The 21,339-nt window shown below is 31.7% G+C and overlaps 1 protein-coding gene across 1 annotated transcript in view; it reads right to left on the bottom strand.

The window, feature by feature from the left end:
• The window catches only part of LOC111702265 (zwei Ig domain protein zig-8), a 30,052-nt gene extending 9,322 nt beyond the window's left edge, over window positions 1-20,730 (bottom strand). Inside the window, exons 1-4 of the mRNA XM_023473900.1 lie at window positions 20,207-20,730; window positions 7,156-7,228; window positions 5,236-5,280; window positions 4,689-4,819 (exon numbers count right to left, since the gene is read on the bottom strand). Coding sequence (XP_023329668.1) covers window positions 4,689-4,819; window positions 5,236-5,280; window positions 7,156-7,210 — 231 coding nt within the window. The 5' untranslated portion in view covers window positions 7,211-7,228; window positions 20,207-20,730. The remainder of the gene's footprint in view (window positions 1-4,688; window positions 4,820-5,235; window positions 5,281-7,155; window positions 7,229-20,206) is intronic.
• Between the last annotated feature and the right edge of the window lie 609 nt (window positions 20,731-21,339).

Here is a 21,339-nt window from a genome sequence, read left to right as displayed (position 1 = left end):
TGCCCCCCCCCCCGCTGAAATGTTTAAATCCGACCCTGACAAGGATACCTAGATACCACATCATAGATATACAAGGATACCTAGATACCACAATATAGATATACAAGGATACCTAGATACCACATTATAGATATACAAGGATACCTAGATACCACATTATCGATATAAAAGGATACCTAGATATCACAGTATAGATATACAAGGATACCTAGACACCACAGTATAGATATACAAGGATACCTAGATACCACATTATAGATATACAAGGATACCTAGATACCACATAATAGATATACAAGGATACCTAGATACCACATTATAGATATACAAGGATACCTAGATACCACATTATAGATATACAAGGATACCTAGATACTACATCATAGATATTCAAGGATACCTAGATACCACATTATAGATATACAAGGATACCTAGATACCACATTAAAGTAAAGGAATTGAGTCTTTGCCCCACACTCTGATTTTTTAATCCCTATATCTTTGCTGACCAATGTTGTAGACCAATATTTCAAATAATGAATTATGTTGCATCAAAAAATATAAGTTTGAAATATCAAAGATTTTCAAATTCAATTCGCATAGATAGGAATTTGAAAATTTGAGTATGTGGCAAAAACTCTATTCCTTTACATATATCATTGCTGCAAAAATCTTCTCTGATAATTGAAAAAATTTCAAATTAAACAATATCATGAAACATATCTACATAATGATAAGATTCATAAACATTAAACAATAAATACTGTAATGTTTTCGCCGGAATAATCGTTTTTTGATGTTGGGAATTTCGTTTGTTGTTATGAATTTTGACATCATATTTAAAATTGAACATAGAAATGACACGAAAATTATTCATTTAGAAATAGAATACAGGAAACTCAGTCGTCTTTATTACCGTAAATGTGCAGTCGTGGAATGATTAGATAAACTCTAAAATATTATTACGAAAACTTGAAAGATAAAAAGTGTAAACAACTTGCAACATTTTAAAAATCTAGCAAACATGACATGAGATAAAACTAGTTTAAAGAGAAATAAAAATGTGCACAAAAACTTTGAGATCCTGTAAATTACTATTGAACTTATAAAAAAAGTAAGATACAATTTTTCCTCAATTCTTGAGAAATTTAAATGGCACTTATAATTCATATTATGGATAAAGATAAAAATGTAACTCTTAGCGGTAATGTAAGTCCAGTAGGACCCATACAACTGTTGCGGACTCAAATAATGATGTTAAACATTCAAACGAAAATAAGATACAGAAATGGTGCACTCTTCAAAGACTCATTTCCAGGGAATAAGAATAAAGGGAAAAGAAATGGCGCTGGTCTGGCATGAGAAAGCCAGTCGCACTGCTTTGCAGACCAGTACGGTAACCTAACACACTCTTTTGGTACAGACACACAACATGACTACAGTTAAGGAAATTGCAGAACAATGTTGTCAATTATAATTAAGCTTAAATAACGACTAGTTTAAATTGTAAACTTTAATCAAATTATATTCTTTGCATGAAAATTTGGCTTATAGTGTTGACTTAAATATATAAATAATATACTACATATATATTAAACTTATTTTTAAGCAAACAATTAACAATAAACAAATGTACTCTCCTATACTGTACAAATACCGAGATTTGTATGTACTGTATATACCTACTGTACACACCTTCGGTTCGGTAAACTTTACACGTACACTAGACACACACACATGACGTTTCCGCCTCCTGCTCATTTCACACTAAGGGACTGTAAAGGAAAAATGAAAGGGGTATATGCTGAAGCCTAAGCTTTTAGGAGTTGATCGAGACCCATAAGAGATCTATTTGATGTTCCTGTCTCAAGAAATTGCTATAAAACTGTGTGAATTTTTTACAAAAATCTATATATATAAAATTTTGTATAAAAAAGTAGGTTTAAGCAGATGATATTCAGCAAATATACAACCAATCTGAAAACAACGATATCCCAGAGTTGCCTAAGAAACTTAGGCTTGTTCCTGTTATTATTTGAATTTAATCATTTTTCATTTTTAATAGATATAATTGATAATATAATTGTAAACCCACCAAGGATATTGTTTACTGAATCTTAGTTCATTCAACCAAAGCCAAGTCTTATCATGAGTTGAGGACTGGACAAACGAATAACAATGATTTAACCCGTTACTTTGCATCTGTTACCAACAGGGGAAGGGATTTTCCACGGAACCAAGATTCGAACCCTAGTGACCCTTTGCTAGAGAGCACGGATAACGGTGCTTTCGTCGTCAGAGAAAGCAAACTGAACGTCCATTTTGTGCCCCGGAAGAGGGTCAGTCGTGATGAAGGATAGAGGAGAGAGGTCGATAAAATCTCCAGTAGCTCCAGGAGGAGAATTATCTTCATCTATGATTCCAGGATTAACTTCGGTTGATCCTCAGTTTGTATTTTAATAATATTGTAAAATAAATGTCTGTCCAAAGTTGGTGCTTTAATCGATTCAACCTGATTGTTATATTGAGTTTCTCTTTGTAAAGTTTCCTTTATTGAGTTCTTTATACGTGAGTTTCTCATCAAGTTTATAATAATAAATACTTCCGATGTGACCAGAACTCCCACAAATGGCAGCGTGGTAGCATTTCACGTGACTCCGGTTTTATGCAATTATAATTTTAAAAAAAACGTTACAGATATAAAATGAAAATAAGATCTAATCCGATTATCTAAAATCTTAATTAAGGTTTGCAATATTTTTTTCCATATTCAAAGACATTCTCTTTAAAAAGATCAAGTGACCCACCATGCAAAGATGGTAATGCCTGATTCACAACCGTTTGCCCTTTTGTCAGCAAGTAGGAATTATATATCAATGTTTATAATTTTCAATTGTGCAGGATAATTCGCAATAGTGACTTGCGCATTTCTACCGCAGGAAAACGTAAATGCACTATCAAAATTATACACTTTTAAACCAATTAAAAAAATGTCAGATACAGATGTCAAGGGTATCGTTNCCCCCCCGGGTCAAGCATGAGAGAATTGAATTAAAAATGAATTAGATAACTAATTGATCATGAACTAAATAGATTAACTCGTTATTCTTAATTTTTAAATGATTTAATCTTTTATATCTATTTTTATATTCCTCAACATGAACATTGATAATTCAATCAAAAGATTTTTAATAATTATTTTCGTTCGTACGTCAAAAAATTAAGACACTTCGTTAAACGTTATAAGTAGAGTTTATACATTATTAACTCACAAAATTCGAACTTCTCTAGCATTCTAAAATACTATAAACATGGCAAACCAACCAACATGCCATCCAACCAACATGCAATCCAACCAACATGCCATCCAACCAACATGCCATACAACTAACATGCCATCCAACCAACATGCCATCCAACCAACATGCCATACAACCAACATGCCAACCAACCAACATGCCATACAACAAAACATGCCAACCAACCAACATGTTAACAACATGCCATCCAACCAACATTCCATCCAACCAACATGCCATCCAACCAACATGCCATACAACCAACATGCCATCCAACCCACATGCCATCCAACCAACATGCCCTACAACCAACTTGCCAACCAACCAATATGCCATCCAACCAATATGCCATCCAACCAACATGCCAACCAACCAATATGCCATCCAACCAACATGCCATACAACCAACATGCCATACAACCAACATGCCATCCAACCAACATGCCATCCAACCAACATGCCATCCAACTAAGCAACCAACCAACATGGCCTCCAACAAAGCAACCAACCAACATGACATACAACTAAGCAACCAACCAACATGTCATCCAACTAAGCAACCAACCAACAAACTAACGAGCCAGTCGACCAATAAACCCAATCACCAAAAAACAACCAACCATCAACAAAGATACGATACAAATGTATTATAATTTTCATAGTTTTTCATGCTTTCCAACATTTCTATAAAAACCTCGACATTCGCAATAAAATTAAAATTACAAACTCATAATAAAATAGCAAAAGTTAAAAAGCGCCATGATCTTTAAAATTTGAAAAAAAAACATCCTGAATGTGTAGAAGATGTGTAGAATACGTTTGTTAAAATATTTATAAAATAAAAATGTATAAACACAATATCTCAATCTCATCCGATCTTAAAATATTTATTTCAAATAAAGTAATGTGCATTACTTATTATACGCAATCCACACTTTTCAGTTTTTTTTGAATATTTCATTTCCTGTATTTTATACTGCATAATGTATATAGTGCACACTTATACAACATATAGAGTGTGTTTACATCAGAAATAAGAGAGTTGCAGAGATTGATTAACACCTATAATATACGATATTTTCCACATCATGTTCTATTGTGTACAAGTACTGTACACGACCAATCAGGAGACATCTGTATTCAGGGATATCTAAGGATCCTTAGAATAGGAAAAGCAAAATCTTTAAAAAAAGACAATATTCATAAACGTTATTTTTTATGTTTAAATTGAAGTATTTCTTTAAAAGTTGTAAAACTTAACCCCTGAATGCAACGTGGCCGTGAGATGTCAGTCAAAAAACATTACAGTCTGTGTAGTCTGTGGTTTACATACACTTGAAATTCTAAAAATTCTAAATATAAAATGTTTATGCATAATAAGTTTTATACCTTTTGATTGTGTTTAAGGTTTTTAACACTGCAGGCTAGAAATGTAGTTTTTCCGACCAAAGCGGTCACATTCTGGGATTTAGTTCGGTCAAATTCGGGCAGTTTGCTGGAAAAGTAGACATCCTCCAAACCTGAGGTTTTCCGCTCAAATTACAAACATATAACTAAAGTTTAAATTTCTGTATAAATAGCTGGAAGGTTTAATGAGTTTATGTCCTTAAAGAACACGTTTTTTTTCAGGAAAAGAATTTTACAAAATATGATTGCATATTTTATGAAAAATCATATTTTCGTTCCAAATTTTAAAAGAACAAAGTTTTGCCACATACTTAAATTATCTAATTTCTATATATTTGCAACCTGATATGGTTTAAATATTTGAAGTTTCAAACTTGGATTATTTGATCTAAAGGGACCCATAGTTTGAAATATCAAATGTCTGCGACATTGGGTTGCAAAGAAATATAAATGAGAAAATCAGAGTTTGTGTCAATTTATTTATGAAAGTTTTAAATTTTGTTGAAAAAAATGTAGTGAGGGATTTTTCCTGAGGTTTTCTGAAATGTCTGAATACCGTTGGTTTCACTAAGACCTAAATAAAGTTAACAAATAACAATAGTATTGAACAATTTGAAACTTACACAATTAGTATTTAAAAGTGAGACAAGAAAAATAATGACTCTTTCTCGTAATTTGCAGAGAGTGTGTCATGACTAATTCACATTTGAACCCTTTTTTCTGAAGAAATAAGTTAGGAGGAAGCTAGCTGCCGTTTTCTATTTTAATAAGGGATAAATTCTGTCAATTTACTTTATCGTCTTGCTGAGCAAATCCTCAAGTAACTTTTATGGAGGAACTGAAATTGAAAATGATCAATTTTGAGATTAAAAAACATGGATAGCTCCATCATTCTAGCCTATGATAAGGTTTAAATGGAATAGAATCACTTTAAATTACGCGGATAGTCCCTTTTAGCTAATATTAGAAAGAAAATAATAGCTTGGTTTTGTTGCCTATAAATTCAGAAATAAATATTCATGATAAGCTTATAATGATTTATAAATTTACTTAATGTTTCGATAAAATCTAGAACAAATTTGTATTTTTCATATTTCTAACTCTTTAGAATAATTTAATATTTATGATTAATAAAAAGGACATATTTAATCGGTTATTATTAAACTAGTTTTGCCAAGTATGCAGTAAATCCACCGCTTGTAAAATATTTTAACGACAAATTAGAATTATTAAATAAACATTAAAGGGAGTGACCGGCTATGTAAGGTAGTAGAACTGAGTTTGCAGTGTTGTGGAAAACTTCTTTCGGATTCATTTGAGACATAAATTCAACTATTTCTCAACCCCCCAAGGCAAAGTCCAATCGGCTGGCCCCCGGGAGGGGGGAACTGCATACTCAGTTCAACTACCTTACATAGCCGGTAACTCCCTTTAAAGATATATTTTTCGGGGTTTATTGAATATCTTTACTGCAGATAATGTTGATTAAAATTTGGCTGAACCGTATTTCAAGTTTTATCAAAGAGGACGGTTTAATGGGCTAAATGATATTTTTAACATGGCGTTCCTTTAATTTTTCATTTTTCATTATTTAACTTTTGAGATTCAAAGTTTAAGGATTAATAAGAATAGTCGTACTCCCTTATTCGAAATCTGAGCTGAAAACTTTAGAATGGTGGATATCGAGATAAATGCTTGATCCTCACTTTTTGGTAATATAAAGACTAATTATGTCTTTATATTAATTTTTAGTTATAAGAGATGCGCTCTTTAACTTTTGAAAAACCGGTTTGTAATTTTTGCACATTTCTGGTATTGATGGTGTTCAAAATGTCTATAATCCTCAAATGGGATTAGATATTTTCATATTAAAATGATTAGATTTATATTTGTTTAAATGCTCTAAAAGCCGGCTTGTGAATTCAGCTGACTAATTAATTCAATCGGATATTAGTCCAATTGATTTAGCATCGTATCTGTAATTGTTATCAAACGTAACTTTCATACAGTAGGATTAAGAAGAAAATCAAAAGTGTGTACATTGGATATTCAGATTAAGCGATCGGAATTAAGAATATCCCATTCTAAAGTTTTCAGCTCTGACGCTTACAAATCTGTACTGTATTCGGGATGTTTAATTACGTAAATGTTGTAGATAAGCGATAAATATTAGTGAATAATTCCTTAAAGTATATATTTTGCATTTTTAAATCATAGGTTTCTTCCATTTGTACACTTGTCTTTTTTTCTACCATTACGTTATAAACAAGATAAAGTTGAAAAATATTTTTTTTTATTACAACGTCGTAGATTATTCAGAAAATTACTGACAAGTTTTGGTTTATCAACCTAAAACTTTTCCGTTCTCGGACATTAACCAATAATCTAATCAAAACCCGGTCTCTCCTTCAGATTTCAAATTACAATAATTTTATTTTATAAAAATTACCCTTTGATGAAATGATGAAAATCAAGGTCCCAATATTGAAATTTATCGCCAGCATTGTTGAGACTGTGAGTTCCTAAAATATATGAAATTAATTTTATTTTATTATTTTTTTTTTATTTCCTCACTTTTTATTCTCTGACGTCTATTAAAAGTTTAAGAATGACAAATGACGGGCATTTGTTATGAAATTATAATTATTGTGTGTATCGCTAAAGTATTAAATTAAACTTTGCCAATTTGTTGTTTTCTTTGATGCGAAAAGAATTTATTAAAAATAAGGTTACATGGCATGTTATGACAGTGTTTGACAATTGCTTGGACAGGTTTCCAATGGGTTAGTAAAAAAGCAAATATTCAGTATTGAAACTTTATATATTGCATTGTAGCAAATATCTCTGTATGTACTTTTATTAAATAACGGCGCGAATTAATTTTATTTCTAAAAGTTGTTAGTTCATCGTTGAAAAATACTAACAATATATATGTAACTTTCCTTATCCTTTCCTTTTCCTTTTATTTATATTTTATATTTTTTCGAATTTGGGGAGGTTTAGGTTAGAGGTTTTTAAATATTTTCTCCTGAAACACTTAATTTTGTATTTTTTGTTATATTTCCTAAGTAAATAATTTTATACTTTTACTTTTACTACATGGGCTGTTTTACTTGATTTATTTTTGTCATTTCAAGACAAAAAGCTCTTTATAGTATACAGTTCTTATGAGCAGTACATTACCGTACAGTAAATTGCAGTACAGTACAGTGCAGAACAGTGTAGAACCTTGCATGGAGGTACAATAAAACATGGTTATTTCAGGAAAATTTTATTGACTTGAAGTTGCCAATTTACGGGGCCGATTAAATCCTTTAATTTACACTTTTACGGAGCCTGGATATTGAGTTGATTTGTTAACTCTAATCGGTATCCAAACCAAAAATTTAGCTCACCCAAACATTTATTCAATAAAATTTGCGAATTACGAACTTATTTCTTCTTTTCTTCTGAAATATTTGTGCATTCAAAATTCGTAGTCACTCTATTCCTTTTGGCGTCAACTTGGCAATCTGTGCATATTCGCATATTCGCATATTCAAAATATTGCAAATATATATTCTGAGCTAGATAGGAACTAGATAAAGATGGATTTGAATCCGGGAAAGATTGCTACGAAATATGCATACTAAAGTCTAGTTGGTTCCAACCTTGTTTATGTGAAAACCTTCTTAAACATTAATCAAAAGTGTCATTTGTGTGTTCACAGTAGGATACGGAAAACACCGGGAGTTTCGCGGATTATTTATTAATAAGTTCAGTTTGTCTGAATTCGATTAAAGTATTTAACTTATTAAGAATAGTCCCATAAAAAGGAATGTCCCAAATAACTAAACCAAAAAATTCTTTTGGCCAAAAAGCGCAGCTCACATGGTCTATCCTCGATGGCTGGATTTAGCTCACAAGAAGTGTCCATTTAAAAAGAAATAAACTTGAAAATAGTTTAAAAACTTTGAATCAGAAATGCTTTATCCGTCATGGCTCCATAAATCCGCCCTTAAACTTTACTGCATAATTTGAAAACTCTTTTCCAACAAAATTGTTAAATGCAATAATTTATTAAACAAATATGCTTAAAACCTAAAAGTAAAAATGAAAATCCTAAAAAGCGGAAACTATTTATGACAATATTACATGTTTCTATATTATCGGTCTCCATTTTGTTATTAGTTCATGATGTTTATTCCCTTCTTCTTGAACACTATACCTAATCAATCTAGCCCTGGGGGGGGGGGGAGTCACAACTTACAGTAATTAGTAACTAGTTTAAATAGGCTGAACTAATCTATTTATAACGAACAGAAAATTTGGGTTTATTGACCGTGAATCAGGTAGTTTATAAATAGTTGAAAGAGAACCAGGAAGTTTAAAATTGGTTTAAAGAAAACCAGGAGGTGTGGAAATGGTTTAGAGTGAACCAGAAGGTTTAGAAATGGTTTACAGAGAACCAGAAGGTTTTAAAATGGTTTAAAGAGAACCAGGAGATTTAGAAATGGTTTAAAGAGCACCAGTGAGTTTAAAAATGGTTAATAGAGAACCAGGAGGTTTAAAAATGGTTCAAAGAGAACCAGAAGGTTTAGAAATGGTTTAAAGAGAACCAGTAAGTTTAAAAATGGTTTAAAGAGAACCAGAAGGTTTAGAAATGGTTTAAAGAGAATCAGTAAGTTTTAAAATGGTTTAAAGAGAATCTGAAGGTTTAGAAATGGTTTAAAGAGAATCAGTAAGTTTTAAAATGGTTTAAAGAGAATCAGAAGGTTTAGAAATGGTTTAAAAAGAACCAGTAAGTTTAAAAATGGTTAAAAGTTAACCAGGAGATTTAGAAATGGTTTAAAAAGCAAATAGTTTAAAAATAGTTAAAAGATAACCTGGAGGGTTAAAAACGGTTCAAAGAGAACCAGGAAGTTTAGAAACTGTTTAAAAAAAACCAGGAGGTCTAGAAATAGTTTACAGAGAACCAGGAGGTCTAGAGATGGTTTAAAGAGAACCAGAAGGTTTAGAAATAGTTTATAGAGAACCAGTAAATTTAAAAATGGCTAAAAGTAAACCAGGAGGTTTAGAAATGGTTTAAAGAGAACCAGTGAGTTTAGAAATGGTTAAAAGAGAACCAGGAGGTTTAAAAATGGGCCAAAGAGAACCAGGAAGTTTAGAAACTGTTTACGAAGAACCAGGAAGTTTAGAAACGGTTTAAAGAAAACCAGGAGGTCTAGAAATAGTTTAAAGAGAACCAGAAGGTCTAAAAGTTTACGGAAAACCAGGAGGTTAAGAAACAGTTTAAGAGAACTAGAAAGTTTAGACATGGTTAAAATATAACCAAGAAGTTTATAAACGGTTTACAGAGAATTAGGAGGTTTAGAAATGGCTTAAAGAGAACCAGAAAGTATAGAAAGGGGCTTTTGAGAACCGGGAAGCATAAAAACGGTTTACGGAGAACCAGGAAGTTTAGAAACGGTTTATGGAAAACCAGGAAGTTTAAAATGGTTTACGGAGAACCAGGATATTTGGAAACAGTTTACGGAGAACCAGGAAGTTTAAAACGGCTTACGGAGAACCCAAAAGTTTAGAACGGTTTACGGAGAGCAATCAAGTTAAGAAACGGTTTACAGAGAACCTTGAAGTTTAGAACGGTTTACGGAGAATCAGGAAGTTTAGAAACGGTTTATGGAGAACCAGGAAGTTTAGAAACCGTTTACAGAGAACTAGGAAGTTTAGATCGAACGGTTCACGGAGAACCCGGAAGTTTAGAAACGGTTTATGGAGAACCAGGAAGTTTAGAAACGATTTACTGAGAACCAGGAAGTTTAGAAACGGTTTATGGAGAACCAGGAAGTTTAGACATGATTTACAGAGAACCCGGAAGTTTAGAAACAGTTTCAAGGGAACCCGGAAGTTTAGAAACGGTTTACGGAGAGCCAGGAAGTTTAGAAACAGTTTCAAGGGAACCCGGAAGTTTTAAAACGGTTTGCGGGGAACCGTGATGGTTAGAAAAGGTTTATGGAGACCCAGGAAGTTTAGAAACGGTTCACGGAAAACAAGGAAGTTTAGAAACGGTTTAAAGAGAACCCGGAAGTTAAGAAAAAAATGGTGTACATGTTTAAAAAATTAAGTTTTTAATAAATCTAGATTATAATATCAATATAGTTCAAATAGAAATAATATTGAGAAGCTTTATACTGGAAAACGTTTCTTTAAAAAAAAACTTACGAAGAAGCATTAATAATATTATTTATATACATATTCAATCGATTTTGTCTATCAGCAGTCAGTCAGTTTAGCCTCTCTTGGTTTTTCTATGCTTACAGTGTGTTCCAATAAACATGGGACCAAAATTTCTTGAGTGGTGTCTTCCATATGAGTATTTATTGGTGACAAATGATGTTGTAAATTCAACATCAAAACAATTAAAGTAACATAACGGGCCCTAAGCCTTGAAATTTCCAAAATGTGAATTATATTTTTTTGTATTGATTGAGATATTAGTAATATTTCGAATTATCTAATTTAACCCGATTGTGTTACATTTAAACTTACAGATCTAAACGTATTGTAACATAATTCAAAGTTTGGAATGCAAAGATATAGGGATTAGAAAATCAAACTTTTATGTTTATTGAACCACACTGTACACTATGTACAAAAAGGCATCTTGGAAATGGGAAGACCGTGAAAATCCATTTAATCATAATGTATCGCATGAATAAAGATTGAATATACAAAATATATATGAATGCAGCTCATGCATCTTCAAGTATTATACATTGTAAACATCTATATAATAAAGCTCTTACCGCTCATTTTATGTTCGCTATAGCTAGCCAGACGGCTGAATCAAATGGGTACCCTGGGGGTGACATAGGCTAACAAATATTGACTAACACGGGCAACCCTGGGCGCTTGATCTAAAATCATGATTTAAGACCAAGCGCGGGTAAACGGCGGGAATAACTATGAGTAACCTGGGCAACGCCGGGTAATTCAGCTAATTGTACTCTATTGTACTCTATTGTACTCTAGTGTACTCTATTGTACTCTATTGTACTCTTTTGTACTCTTCTCAGTTGATTTTGTTTATAAATATCCACACAGGTTGAGACTTCAGAGACGACCTTTACAGAATGTCTTCTTTCTTCTTAGATAACTGGTTTCAACTGTAGTAGACCTTATTTTTGTTCTAAGACAAATTTCAAAACCAAACATGGATATATAATGCAAACGGGATCAGGGAAAGCTTTTAAGGGTATCCTTCTGAATCATATGCAACTCTTTCACTTACAAGTAATATAATTTGTTGAATGGTTGATAAGAACACAGATTTTCTCAATGTAAAAGTATGACAGGTAAAGAATACAAAATTTGACGAGTTTAGATTTGATAGAACCAGGATTATTGAACCACCAGTGTCCGAATTTAATGAATTTGAGCCGCGTCTTAAATCCGCCAAAAAACCGGTTTCAATTGGGCGCCGGCTTAAATCTTGAAACAATGAATACGATTTTCAGTGGAACCAACCATATTTGAGCCGCTGTTTAAATTTAAGCCGCGGCTCAAATTCTTTAAATTCGGCCTCAGGGAATTTAACCGCTAGCTCGGCACACACTTGTAGAATAGAAATTTGATTAGTGTTAATGCAATTACATTTATATAAGATTTCCCCCATTAATTACATTTATTACAATAAAGTAAATTCTATTCATATATTGTTGCAGCAATGGATTTATTTAATCCAAAATATAAAGGAACTCGAATTCTCAATGTTCCAAACCCTATATTTTGACAACCTTTGATATTTTAAAATCTGTATTCTGTTAGATCTAAAATCAAAGTTGTATATCTTGAAAAAATTTTTTCTTGCAAATACTCAATTTCTTTCTTTTATATTATGACATATGCCAATCTTAAGGGAAAGGAATTGAGTTTTTGCCCCAAACTCTGATTTTCTAATCTCTATATCTTTGCAACCCAACGTCTCGCAGACCTTTTATATTTCAAACTATGAATATTGTTAGACGAAAAAATCAAAGTTTAAATGTCAAAGGTTTACACCATCAGATTGGACAAATATATAGGTATTAGGCAATTTGAGTTTGTGGCAAAAACTCAGTTCCTTTAGTTGTATTTTGACATGAGAAAACGCTAAAAATGAAACAAAGCGGTTCTACTTCTATTTTTGTTGTTTGCAACAGTTTATGTTCACAATGTTCTTCAGAAGTATTGAATGTACGACGTTCAACGTAAAAAATTTGTTATTCTAACTTTATTTCATGCCAGAGCACAATATGAACTCCAGGCAGAACCACTAATTACTGAAATATGGTTGGAATAATTGTTTCTTGGTCTGGCTCAAAACAATAAAATGGTTTCAGCTAGGTATAATCAATTTCTCCATAAATGCATCAAGTTTTTAGTTGTTAATCTTCAGATTTTGAACATTATTCCTTTCAGATACTTGATAGGACTTGGACTCATTGAAACTTCAAGCAACTGATAAACCCTCTAGTTCTCTACTTTACTCGAACTACACAGGAAAATATAAGAAAATACAAGAAAATACAAGAAAATATAAAAAAATACAAGAAAATATAAGAAAATATAAAAAAAATATGAGAAAATGTAAGAAAATTCAAGAAAATATAAAAAATATGAGAAAATATAAGAAAATTTAAGAAATACATGAAAAAATAAGAAAATACAAGAAAATACGAGAAAATATAAAAAAATAAGAAAATGTAAGAAAATATAAGGAAATACAAGAAAATAAATGAGAATACAAGAAATACAAGAAAATATAAGAAAATATAAGAAAATACAAGAAAATACAAGAAAATACAAGAAAATACAAGAAAATATTAGAAAATGCAAGAAAATATAAGAAAATATAAGAAAATACAAGAAAATACAAGAACATGTAAGAAAATACAAGACAAAATACAAAAAAATACAAGAACATGTTAGAAAATGTAAGAAAATACAAGAAAATATTAGAACATGCAAGAAAATATAAGAAAATATAAGAAAATACAAGAAAATATAAGAAAATATAAGAAAATACAAGAAAATATAAGAACATGTAAGAAAATACAAGATTATGTAAGAAAATACAAGAAAATACAAGAACATGTAAGAAAATGTAAGAAAATACAAGAAATTATAAGTAAATATAAGAAAATACAATAATAAGAAAATACAAGAAAATACAAGAAAACTTAAAAGAAAATACATGAAAATACAAGAAAATGCAAGAAAATATCAGAAAATACAAGAAAATACAAGAAAATATTAGAAATTACAAGAAAATACAAGAAAATACAAGAAAATATAAGAAAATACAAGAAAATATAAGAAAATAGAAGAAAATGTAAGAAAATATAAGAAAATATAAGAAAATATAAGAAAATATATGAAAATATAAGAAAATATAAGAAAATATAAGAAAATATAAGAAAATAAAAGAAAATATAAGAAAATAAGGGAAAGATTGATTCCAGAAGAGAAGCATCGATCTCTTCGGAGAGTATTGATTCCAAAGGAAAGTATTGAAAAAGAAGTGCAGCATAATTGCCACAGGAAAGTATTGATACCATACGGGAGTTTTTGTATCAAAGGAAATTATTGATATCAACAAGACGTATCACATATTGATTTCAACGGGAAAATGTCATACCAATGCAGGGAAAGCATTGATACCAAAGCAAATAGAGATACCAACGGGGAGAATTGACACCGATGGAAAGTATCGATACAGCGGTAAAAACTGATACCAACGGGAAGTACATGATACCAACGGAAAGTAATGGAACAAACTGGAAGAATTGTTACCAACGGGAAGTATTGAAACCGATGGGAAGTATTGATACCAACGGGAAGTTTTGATACCAACAGGAAATTTTGATACCAATGGGAAGTATTGATACCATTGGGAAGTATTGATACCAATGGGAAGTTTTGATATCATTGGGGGAGGTATTGATACCATTGGGAAGTATTGATACCAACGGGAAGTATTGATACCAATGGGAAGTTTTTATACCATTGGGGGAAGTATTGATACCATTGGGAAGTATTGATACCAACGGGAAGTTTTGATACCAATGGGACGTTTTGATACCAACAGGAAGTATTGATACCAATGGGACGTTTTGATACCAACAGGAAGTTTTGATACCAATGGGAAGTATTGATACCATTGGGAAGTATTGATATTAACGGGAAGTATCGATACCAATGAGAAGTATTGATACCAATGGGAAGTATTGATACCATTGGGAAGTATTGATACCAACGGGAAGAATTGATATTAACGGGAAGTATTGATACCAATGGGAAGTATATGATACCAACGGGAAGAATTGATATTAACGGGAAGTATTGATACCAATGGGAAGTATTGATACCAATGGGAAGCATATGATACCAACATATTAACGGGAAGTATTGATACCAATGGGAAGTATTGATACCAATGGGAATTACTGATAACAACGGGAAAAACTGATACCAACGGGAAGTATTGATTCCAATGGGAAGTATTGATACCAACGGGAAGAACTGATATTAACGGTAAGAGCTGAACATAAATCAAAATGAAGAGATAACTCCTCTCCAACTATATCCTAGAACTGAAAGGGTATAAAAGATAAATCAAGTTATTTATGACAAATTAATTTAGAAGAAATCAAAACAAAGCTTTACGTTTAAAATAAAATCCTATTTATATGATATCTTTTTTAAAGCAAATTAACGAGTATGATTGAATGATCGAACGATGAACAGAAAATTGATGAAATTTAATGATTTTGAAATTGAATTTATTTGCTTTACTTTATATTTTACAGATTTGGCACTGTGAACCAGGTTGATAATGCACAAATTAACAGCAATTTCTCCTCGTAGACTTTTCTTGTGTCAAACTATAAATTATTATTTATAAGTCAAAGTTTACGTTTACGTAAACTGTAAAATGGCCCCACTATCCAAGAACCCGCATTTTTCAACCAGAGATACTTCTGAGGAAATACGGTTTTGTTTGGTGGAAATACAGTGTGCAGGTTCACACCATCAGGTTGGAAAGATAAAAACGGAATTAAGTGTTTGCCACAATCTATGCAATCCAATGTCGTAGAGCTTAAGAATACTTGAAATTATGAGTTCTGTTATATCAAATAATCTAAGTTTGACATATAAAAAGGTTTATACCATCAGGTTGCAGAAATATAAGAATTTGAAAATTAATAATTAAGTTACTTTTTCATTTTCTTTACAAAGTAGAGAAGCTGCAATCAAATATAATACTGTATATAAAGGAATGCGAGTCTTTACCACAAACTTAAATTTTATAATGCCAAAATCTTTGCAACCTGATGGTGTAAAACTTTTACATTTTAAACTTTTATTATTATTCAATCTAACAGTTTAGTTAGAAATCCCTAAGGTCTACGCGATTGAGTTGCAAAGATATAGGGATTAGTAAAGCAGAGTTTGGTCGGATAAATAAATATTAGTTTGCGTTTTCTAGTTTAAGTATTCGAAGTTTGAAAGGTTTGAAAGGTTGATATAATATGTAAACGACTGGAACTAAAGGAAGAAAACTTGCAAACTCTTTTACAAGGTTTTGGCATTGGTATCAAACTTTTCCATTCTGAGTCTCACTTTTAATTTAAAGTTTATAATCTCTAATCCATTACCATAGATTCAGGGCCCCGGAGCTCAACCTAACTAATTTTAATTCATTTCATCTAGACCGTCATTGTCAAGTCAAAGTAGATTGAATTTTAAATTTTAATCTGGTTCAGCTATTATCTGCATATTGGTTAAACCAGAAAATATATATTTTTGGTTTAAGGTACTGTATACTGTGCCCCCATTAATGGTAGCCTTGAAATTTTAATGTGATAATATGGAAGATTACGGCGTTTTTTAACAAGAAACATATTAAATTTTGTTAATTCTCCATAAAATAAATTTGCAAGTCATTGACCAAAACAAAAACATGGATATCTAATTATCTGTATAGTATGTTGAAGATAATTAGATAAATATTATAAAGAATCGAAGTTACCGTTAAGCGAATAGGATATTCCACTCTATACCAATGGAGTGTCAATTGACATAACGTTTAAAGACCCTTCAAATAACCGAAAAATAAAAATGAAACGATCTTATCCGTATATTGATCAATAAACCTTTTCCATTTTAAACTATTTTTTGTCCAAAATTGTAAAGTTTTGACGGATGAAAGACTTGAAAACAAAACAACGGATAAATATTGATGTTTTTCAACTCACAAATATTTATGTTTAAATAAAAATTGAAGAAAAAGTTTAATATTAAAATAATAAAAATCTGTTTACACAACAAACACTTGTAAACTTACACACACTTACTTTCGTGTTTCTTCTCTTATTTTTCTCTATTCAGATCAAAGAATTATAATGTAAAGATAGTTATTTCAGAGGTGTACGCATTTTTAGTACTGCAATCTACTGTCTCTCTGCGGTAATGTAAACACAAGACGGATGTCACAGCCTGACATGGGATCCAAAAGCAAAATATCAGCCAATCTTTGAAAGAATTGTAAAAGAAAATAAAGGATAAGATTCCTTGTCTTAGCCAACTACTTGTATCGTTGTCCAAATGTTGCAAACTCGCAAATAAAATTCAAATCATTCCTTTTAAACTAGAAGCATAGGCTTTAAAGTTATACAAATGTACATGTCCAGTACATGTGAGTTAATGAGGCAAAATAAAAGGCAAAGGTGTTGCGACGTTTTACAGTCCACCCAGTCTTAAAATTCATTTAAGGCATTTGAGTCTTTGCCACATACTAAAATTGTGAAATCCACATATTCTTGAAACTGGATGGCGTAAACCGTTTCAAACTTAGATTTTTTGATCAACTATCTAAGTTCTATGACATTGGGTTGCCAAGATAAAAGGATTAGAAAATTTGCTTTTGTGGCAAAGACTCAATTTCTTTTTAATGCCGTTCAGATCTTTGTGAAGCTTAATCGCTGCACCCCTGTAACCCATCTCAATAGGTCCTGGTTATTAAACCTCTCCTCAATTTATAGAGTTAAGCCTCAATTTAAAAGTTTGTCCACTGGATTTTGAGTTCTGAATCCAAGCGATAAACAAAGGTTTTAACCTCACATTGTTGTCAATTTCTCTTTACAGAGACATCAGTAAGAATCTGTAATGATGCCGATCTATTACTGATGTAAGAAAGCATCAATTTAAGCCCCCTCTTATTAGTTTAAATACTCCTATTTCTTTTCAAATTGTGATAACTGTCTCAGAAATTATTGATTAAGGAGAAAGTAATTGAGTCTTTGAGTCTTTTTAAACCTAATGATGTAAACCTTTTATATTTTAAACTTAGATTAGTTAATCTAACAGATTTCATATTGTATAAATAAAAAGTGAAAGACATTAAGGAAAAACGCATAAATAAATATTTGGCCTTTTATTTTTATGAGACAGTTAAAATAACCTAAATCAATAGATATGTTTAAGCCTAATAAACATGAAAAATATACTGAATTGTTTAAAAGCTTTAAATACTTCAAGAGGCGACTGTTCGAAAAATATTTATAAATACTATAAAAACTATAGAATCTTTTCTCACATTCTTGGTTTCAAGTAAATGTAAATTTGTTTCTATCGTAGCAAACTCATTTGATATATATGATTTAAAGTATATTAGGCAAAAGTAAATTAACCTATAGCTCGTTATATTCAGAGAGTTTTAAGTTTATATTAAAATCTCAACCTTTGTGGGAAACCCTGAAGCTACAGTTTAAATTAAGGTGTTCAAACAATTGGCTTGTCAAGGAAAAAAATGTAAATATTCTTGCGTAACGTGTATCTATTCTTTTCTTTTTTAGTATTTTCCGACATTTTTAATCAATTTTCTAATCAAAAAATGTTTCTTTTCCAATAATAAGTATGTTACATTTTTATATATTTTATGTGTTATGTATGTTATGTATGTATTTATAACTATAATTAAGCATTCTTTATTCACAGATTACACAAGAATGTTTTTATGTTTCTTGTCATTCTTAAAAACAATGATAAAACAAAAAATACCATCAGTTCTTGTTGATCTTGTGCTAGTTCTAGTTCTAGTTCTAGTTCTTGTTCTAATTCAAGTTCTAGTTCTATTTTTAGTTTTAGTTCTCGTCTTATTTCTAGTTCTAGTTCTAGTTCCAGTTCTAGATCTAGATCTAGTTCTAGTTCTAGCTCTAGTTCTAGCTCTAGTTCTAGTCCTACTTATAGTTCTAGTTTTAGTTCTAGTACTCGTTCTAGTTCTAGTTCTAGTTCTAGTTCTAGTTCTAGTTCTAGTTCTAATTCAAGTTCTAGTTCTAGTTCTAGTTTTAGTTCTCGTCTTAGTTCTAGTTCTAGCTCTAGTTCTAGTCCTAGTTCTAGTTCTAGTTTTAGTTCTAGTACTCGTTCTAGTTCTAGTTCTAGCTTTATTAATAGTTCTAACTCTAGTTCTAGTTCTAATTATAGTTCTAGTTCTAGTTCTAGCTCTAGTTCTAATTTCAGTTCTAGTTCTAGTTCTAGTTCTAGTTCTAGTTCTAGTTCTAGTTCTAGTTCTAGTTCTAGTTCTAGTTCTAGCTCTAGTTCTAGTTCTGGTTCTGGTTCTAGATATAGTTCTAGATCTTAGTTCTAGATCTAGTTCTAGATCTTTTTCGAGTTCCTAGTTCTAGTTCTAGTTCTAGTTCTAGTTCTAGTTCTAGTTCTAGTTCTAGTTCTAGTTCTAGTTCTAGTTCAAGTTCTAGTTCTAGTTCTTGTTGTAGTTCTAGTTCTAGTTCTAGTTCTAGTTCTAGTTCTAGTTCTAGTTCTAGTTCTAGTTCTAGTTCTAGTTCTAGTTCTAGTTCTAGTTCTAGTTCTGGTTCTAGTTCTAGTTCTAGTTCTAGTTCTAGTTCTAGTTCTAGATCAAGATCTGTAGGTCTAGTTCTAGTTTTGCATCTAGGTCTAGTTCTAGTTCTAGTTCTAGTTCTAGTTCTAGTTCTAGTTCTAGTTCTAGTTCTAGTTCAAGATCTGTAGGTCTAGTTCTAGTTCTAGTTCTAGTTCTAGTTCTAGTTCTAGTTCTAGTTCTAGTTCTAGTTCTAGTTCTAGTTCTAGTTCTAGTTCTAGTTCTAGTTCAAGATCTATAGGTCTAGTTCTAGTTTTGCATCTAGGTCTTGCTCTAGATCTAGTTTTACCTCAAGCTATAGTTTTAGATATTTCACAAGTTGAACACTTAAAGGTGTGTGGGGTTTGCGATATTCTGAATAAGTTTCGAACAAACCAATCTTATCTTGATGAATTAAACGTCTTTTTACTGTTAATTAGTAGAATACAAAAGTCTAATACATCTTTCCAATTTTAAAAAATCTAAAATTTACTTTGAAAAAATACTTTTAGAAATCAACTAGACTGTTATTCCCAGCAATCTAGTGAATAAACTGAGGATAATATTTCAGTATGTTTTCTATGGCGGGGAGAAGAAAGATGATTACCTTAATGTTGAAAGGACGGGTTTTGTCTCCTATTCTCAACTTGTTTCCTGGACCCGGAGAACAGTCTCGTAACAATATTATCTCTCCAGTGTTGGATGGGTTTAAGATCTAATCTCAAGGTTTGTAAGACAACCGTGTCTCCTCCGGATGGTCAAGTTGTATGAATGTTCTTGATTCCTCTAGCGACCAAATCCCAGGTTTTAGTATAGGAAAAGGAATTACTGGTCTGAAGGCTCGGAGATAAGACAGGGGTTTAGTTGCAACAGGAACTATAGAATTGGAATGCAGATCGAATAGGGAAAGGATTAGGTTTGGTATGGGAGAAGGGATTAAGGCTTGATCCTCAACGGTTTGGAGAGAAAGTGTACTATACGAAAGGTTTTTTAGTCCGGAGTCACAGGATATTTTGAAATTCTTGGCAAGAGATTTCGTAAAAGAGATTTTACTTGAATAGATAAGTTTTTGTCGGAACACAGAAACCTTGATGATAACACCAGGTTCAGAGCTCGGAGAAAACTGAACCAGGCGGAGGTTTGGTCGGAGGACCTCGGAGAATCTCGTGCAACAGTCTTGTTCCGAGCAGATCAAACAATACCCGTCCTTCCCCGGGTTCTCTCTCCTTCTAATCCGGTTTCTTTAACTCAAGATCCCTTAAACATACTTTTTCCACCTCAACATGTTCCCATTAAAAAAAAAAATGATCAAATAAAGAGAATCTAAAAAAGTATAAAGAAATATCGTACTGTAATTTTGGTACATCACCATGCGTAAATGACGAAAAAGAAGATAACTTGGTTTTCATTTGCCACATTTAATTCCACAATATGTTTTTAAAGAATTAGTTGCGTTAAAGTTTGAAGAAAATGTGGACGAATAATTAACAAACTGACATCGTAATTCCCTTCGTTTACTGAGGGGTATTCCCGATTCACAACAGTACCCTTGAAACCTTGAGACCAATAATGTCTTAATTTTTTTCGAATCTAAAAATTGCTCTGAAAGTGTTTAAAGTCAACCCGGGCTTGAAAATTGATGCAACTTTTTATAGCTGTCTGGATGTATGAGGAGGGGAAGAAAGTTTATGAAATAGTCAAATCCCCCCCCCCCCCCCACCGTTTTCAATCAGATTTTTT

This window comes from Eurytemora carolleeae, unplaced genomic scaffold (assembly GCF_000591075.1).
Source record: "Eurytemora carolleeae unplaced genomic scaffold, Eaff_2.0 scaffold466, whole genome shotgun sequence".
Lineage (NCBI taxonomy): Eukaryota > Metazoa > Arthropoda > Copepoda > Calanoida > Temoridae > Eurytemora > Eurytemora carolleeae.
The sequence above is the reverse complement of the archived record's forward strand: the minus strand, read 5'-3'. Positions and strand labels throughout refer to the sequence as shown.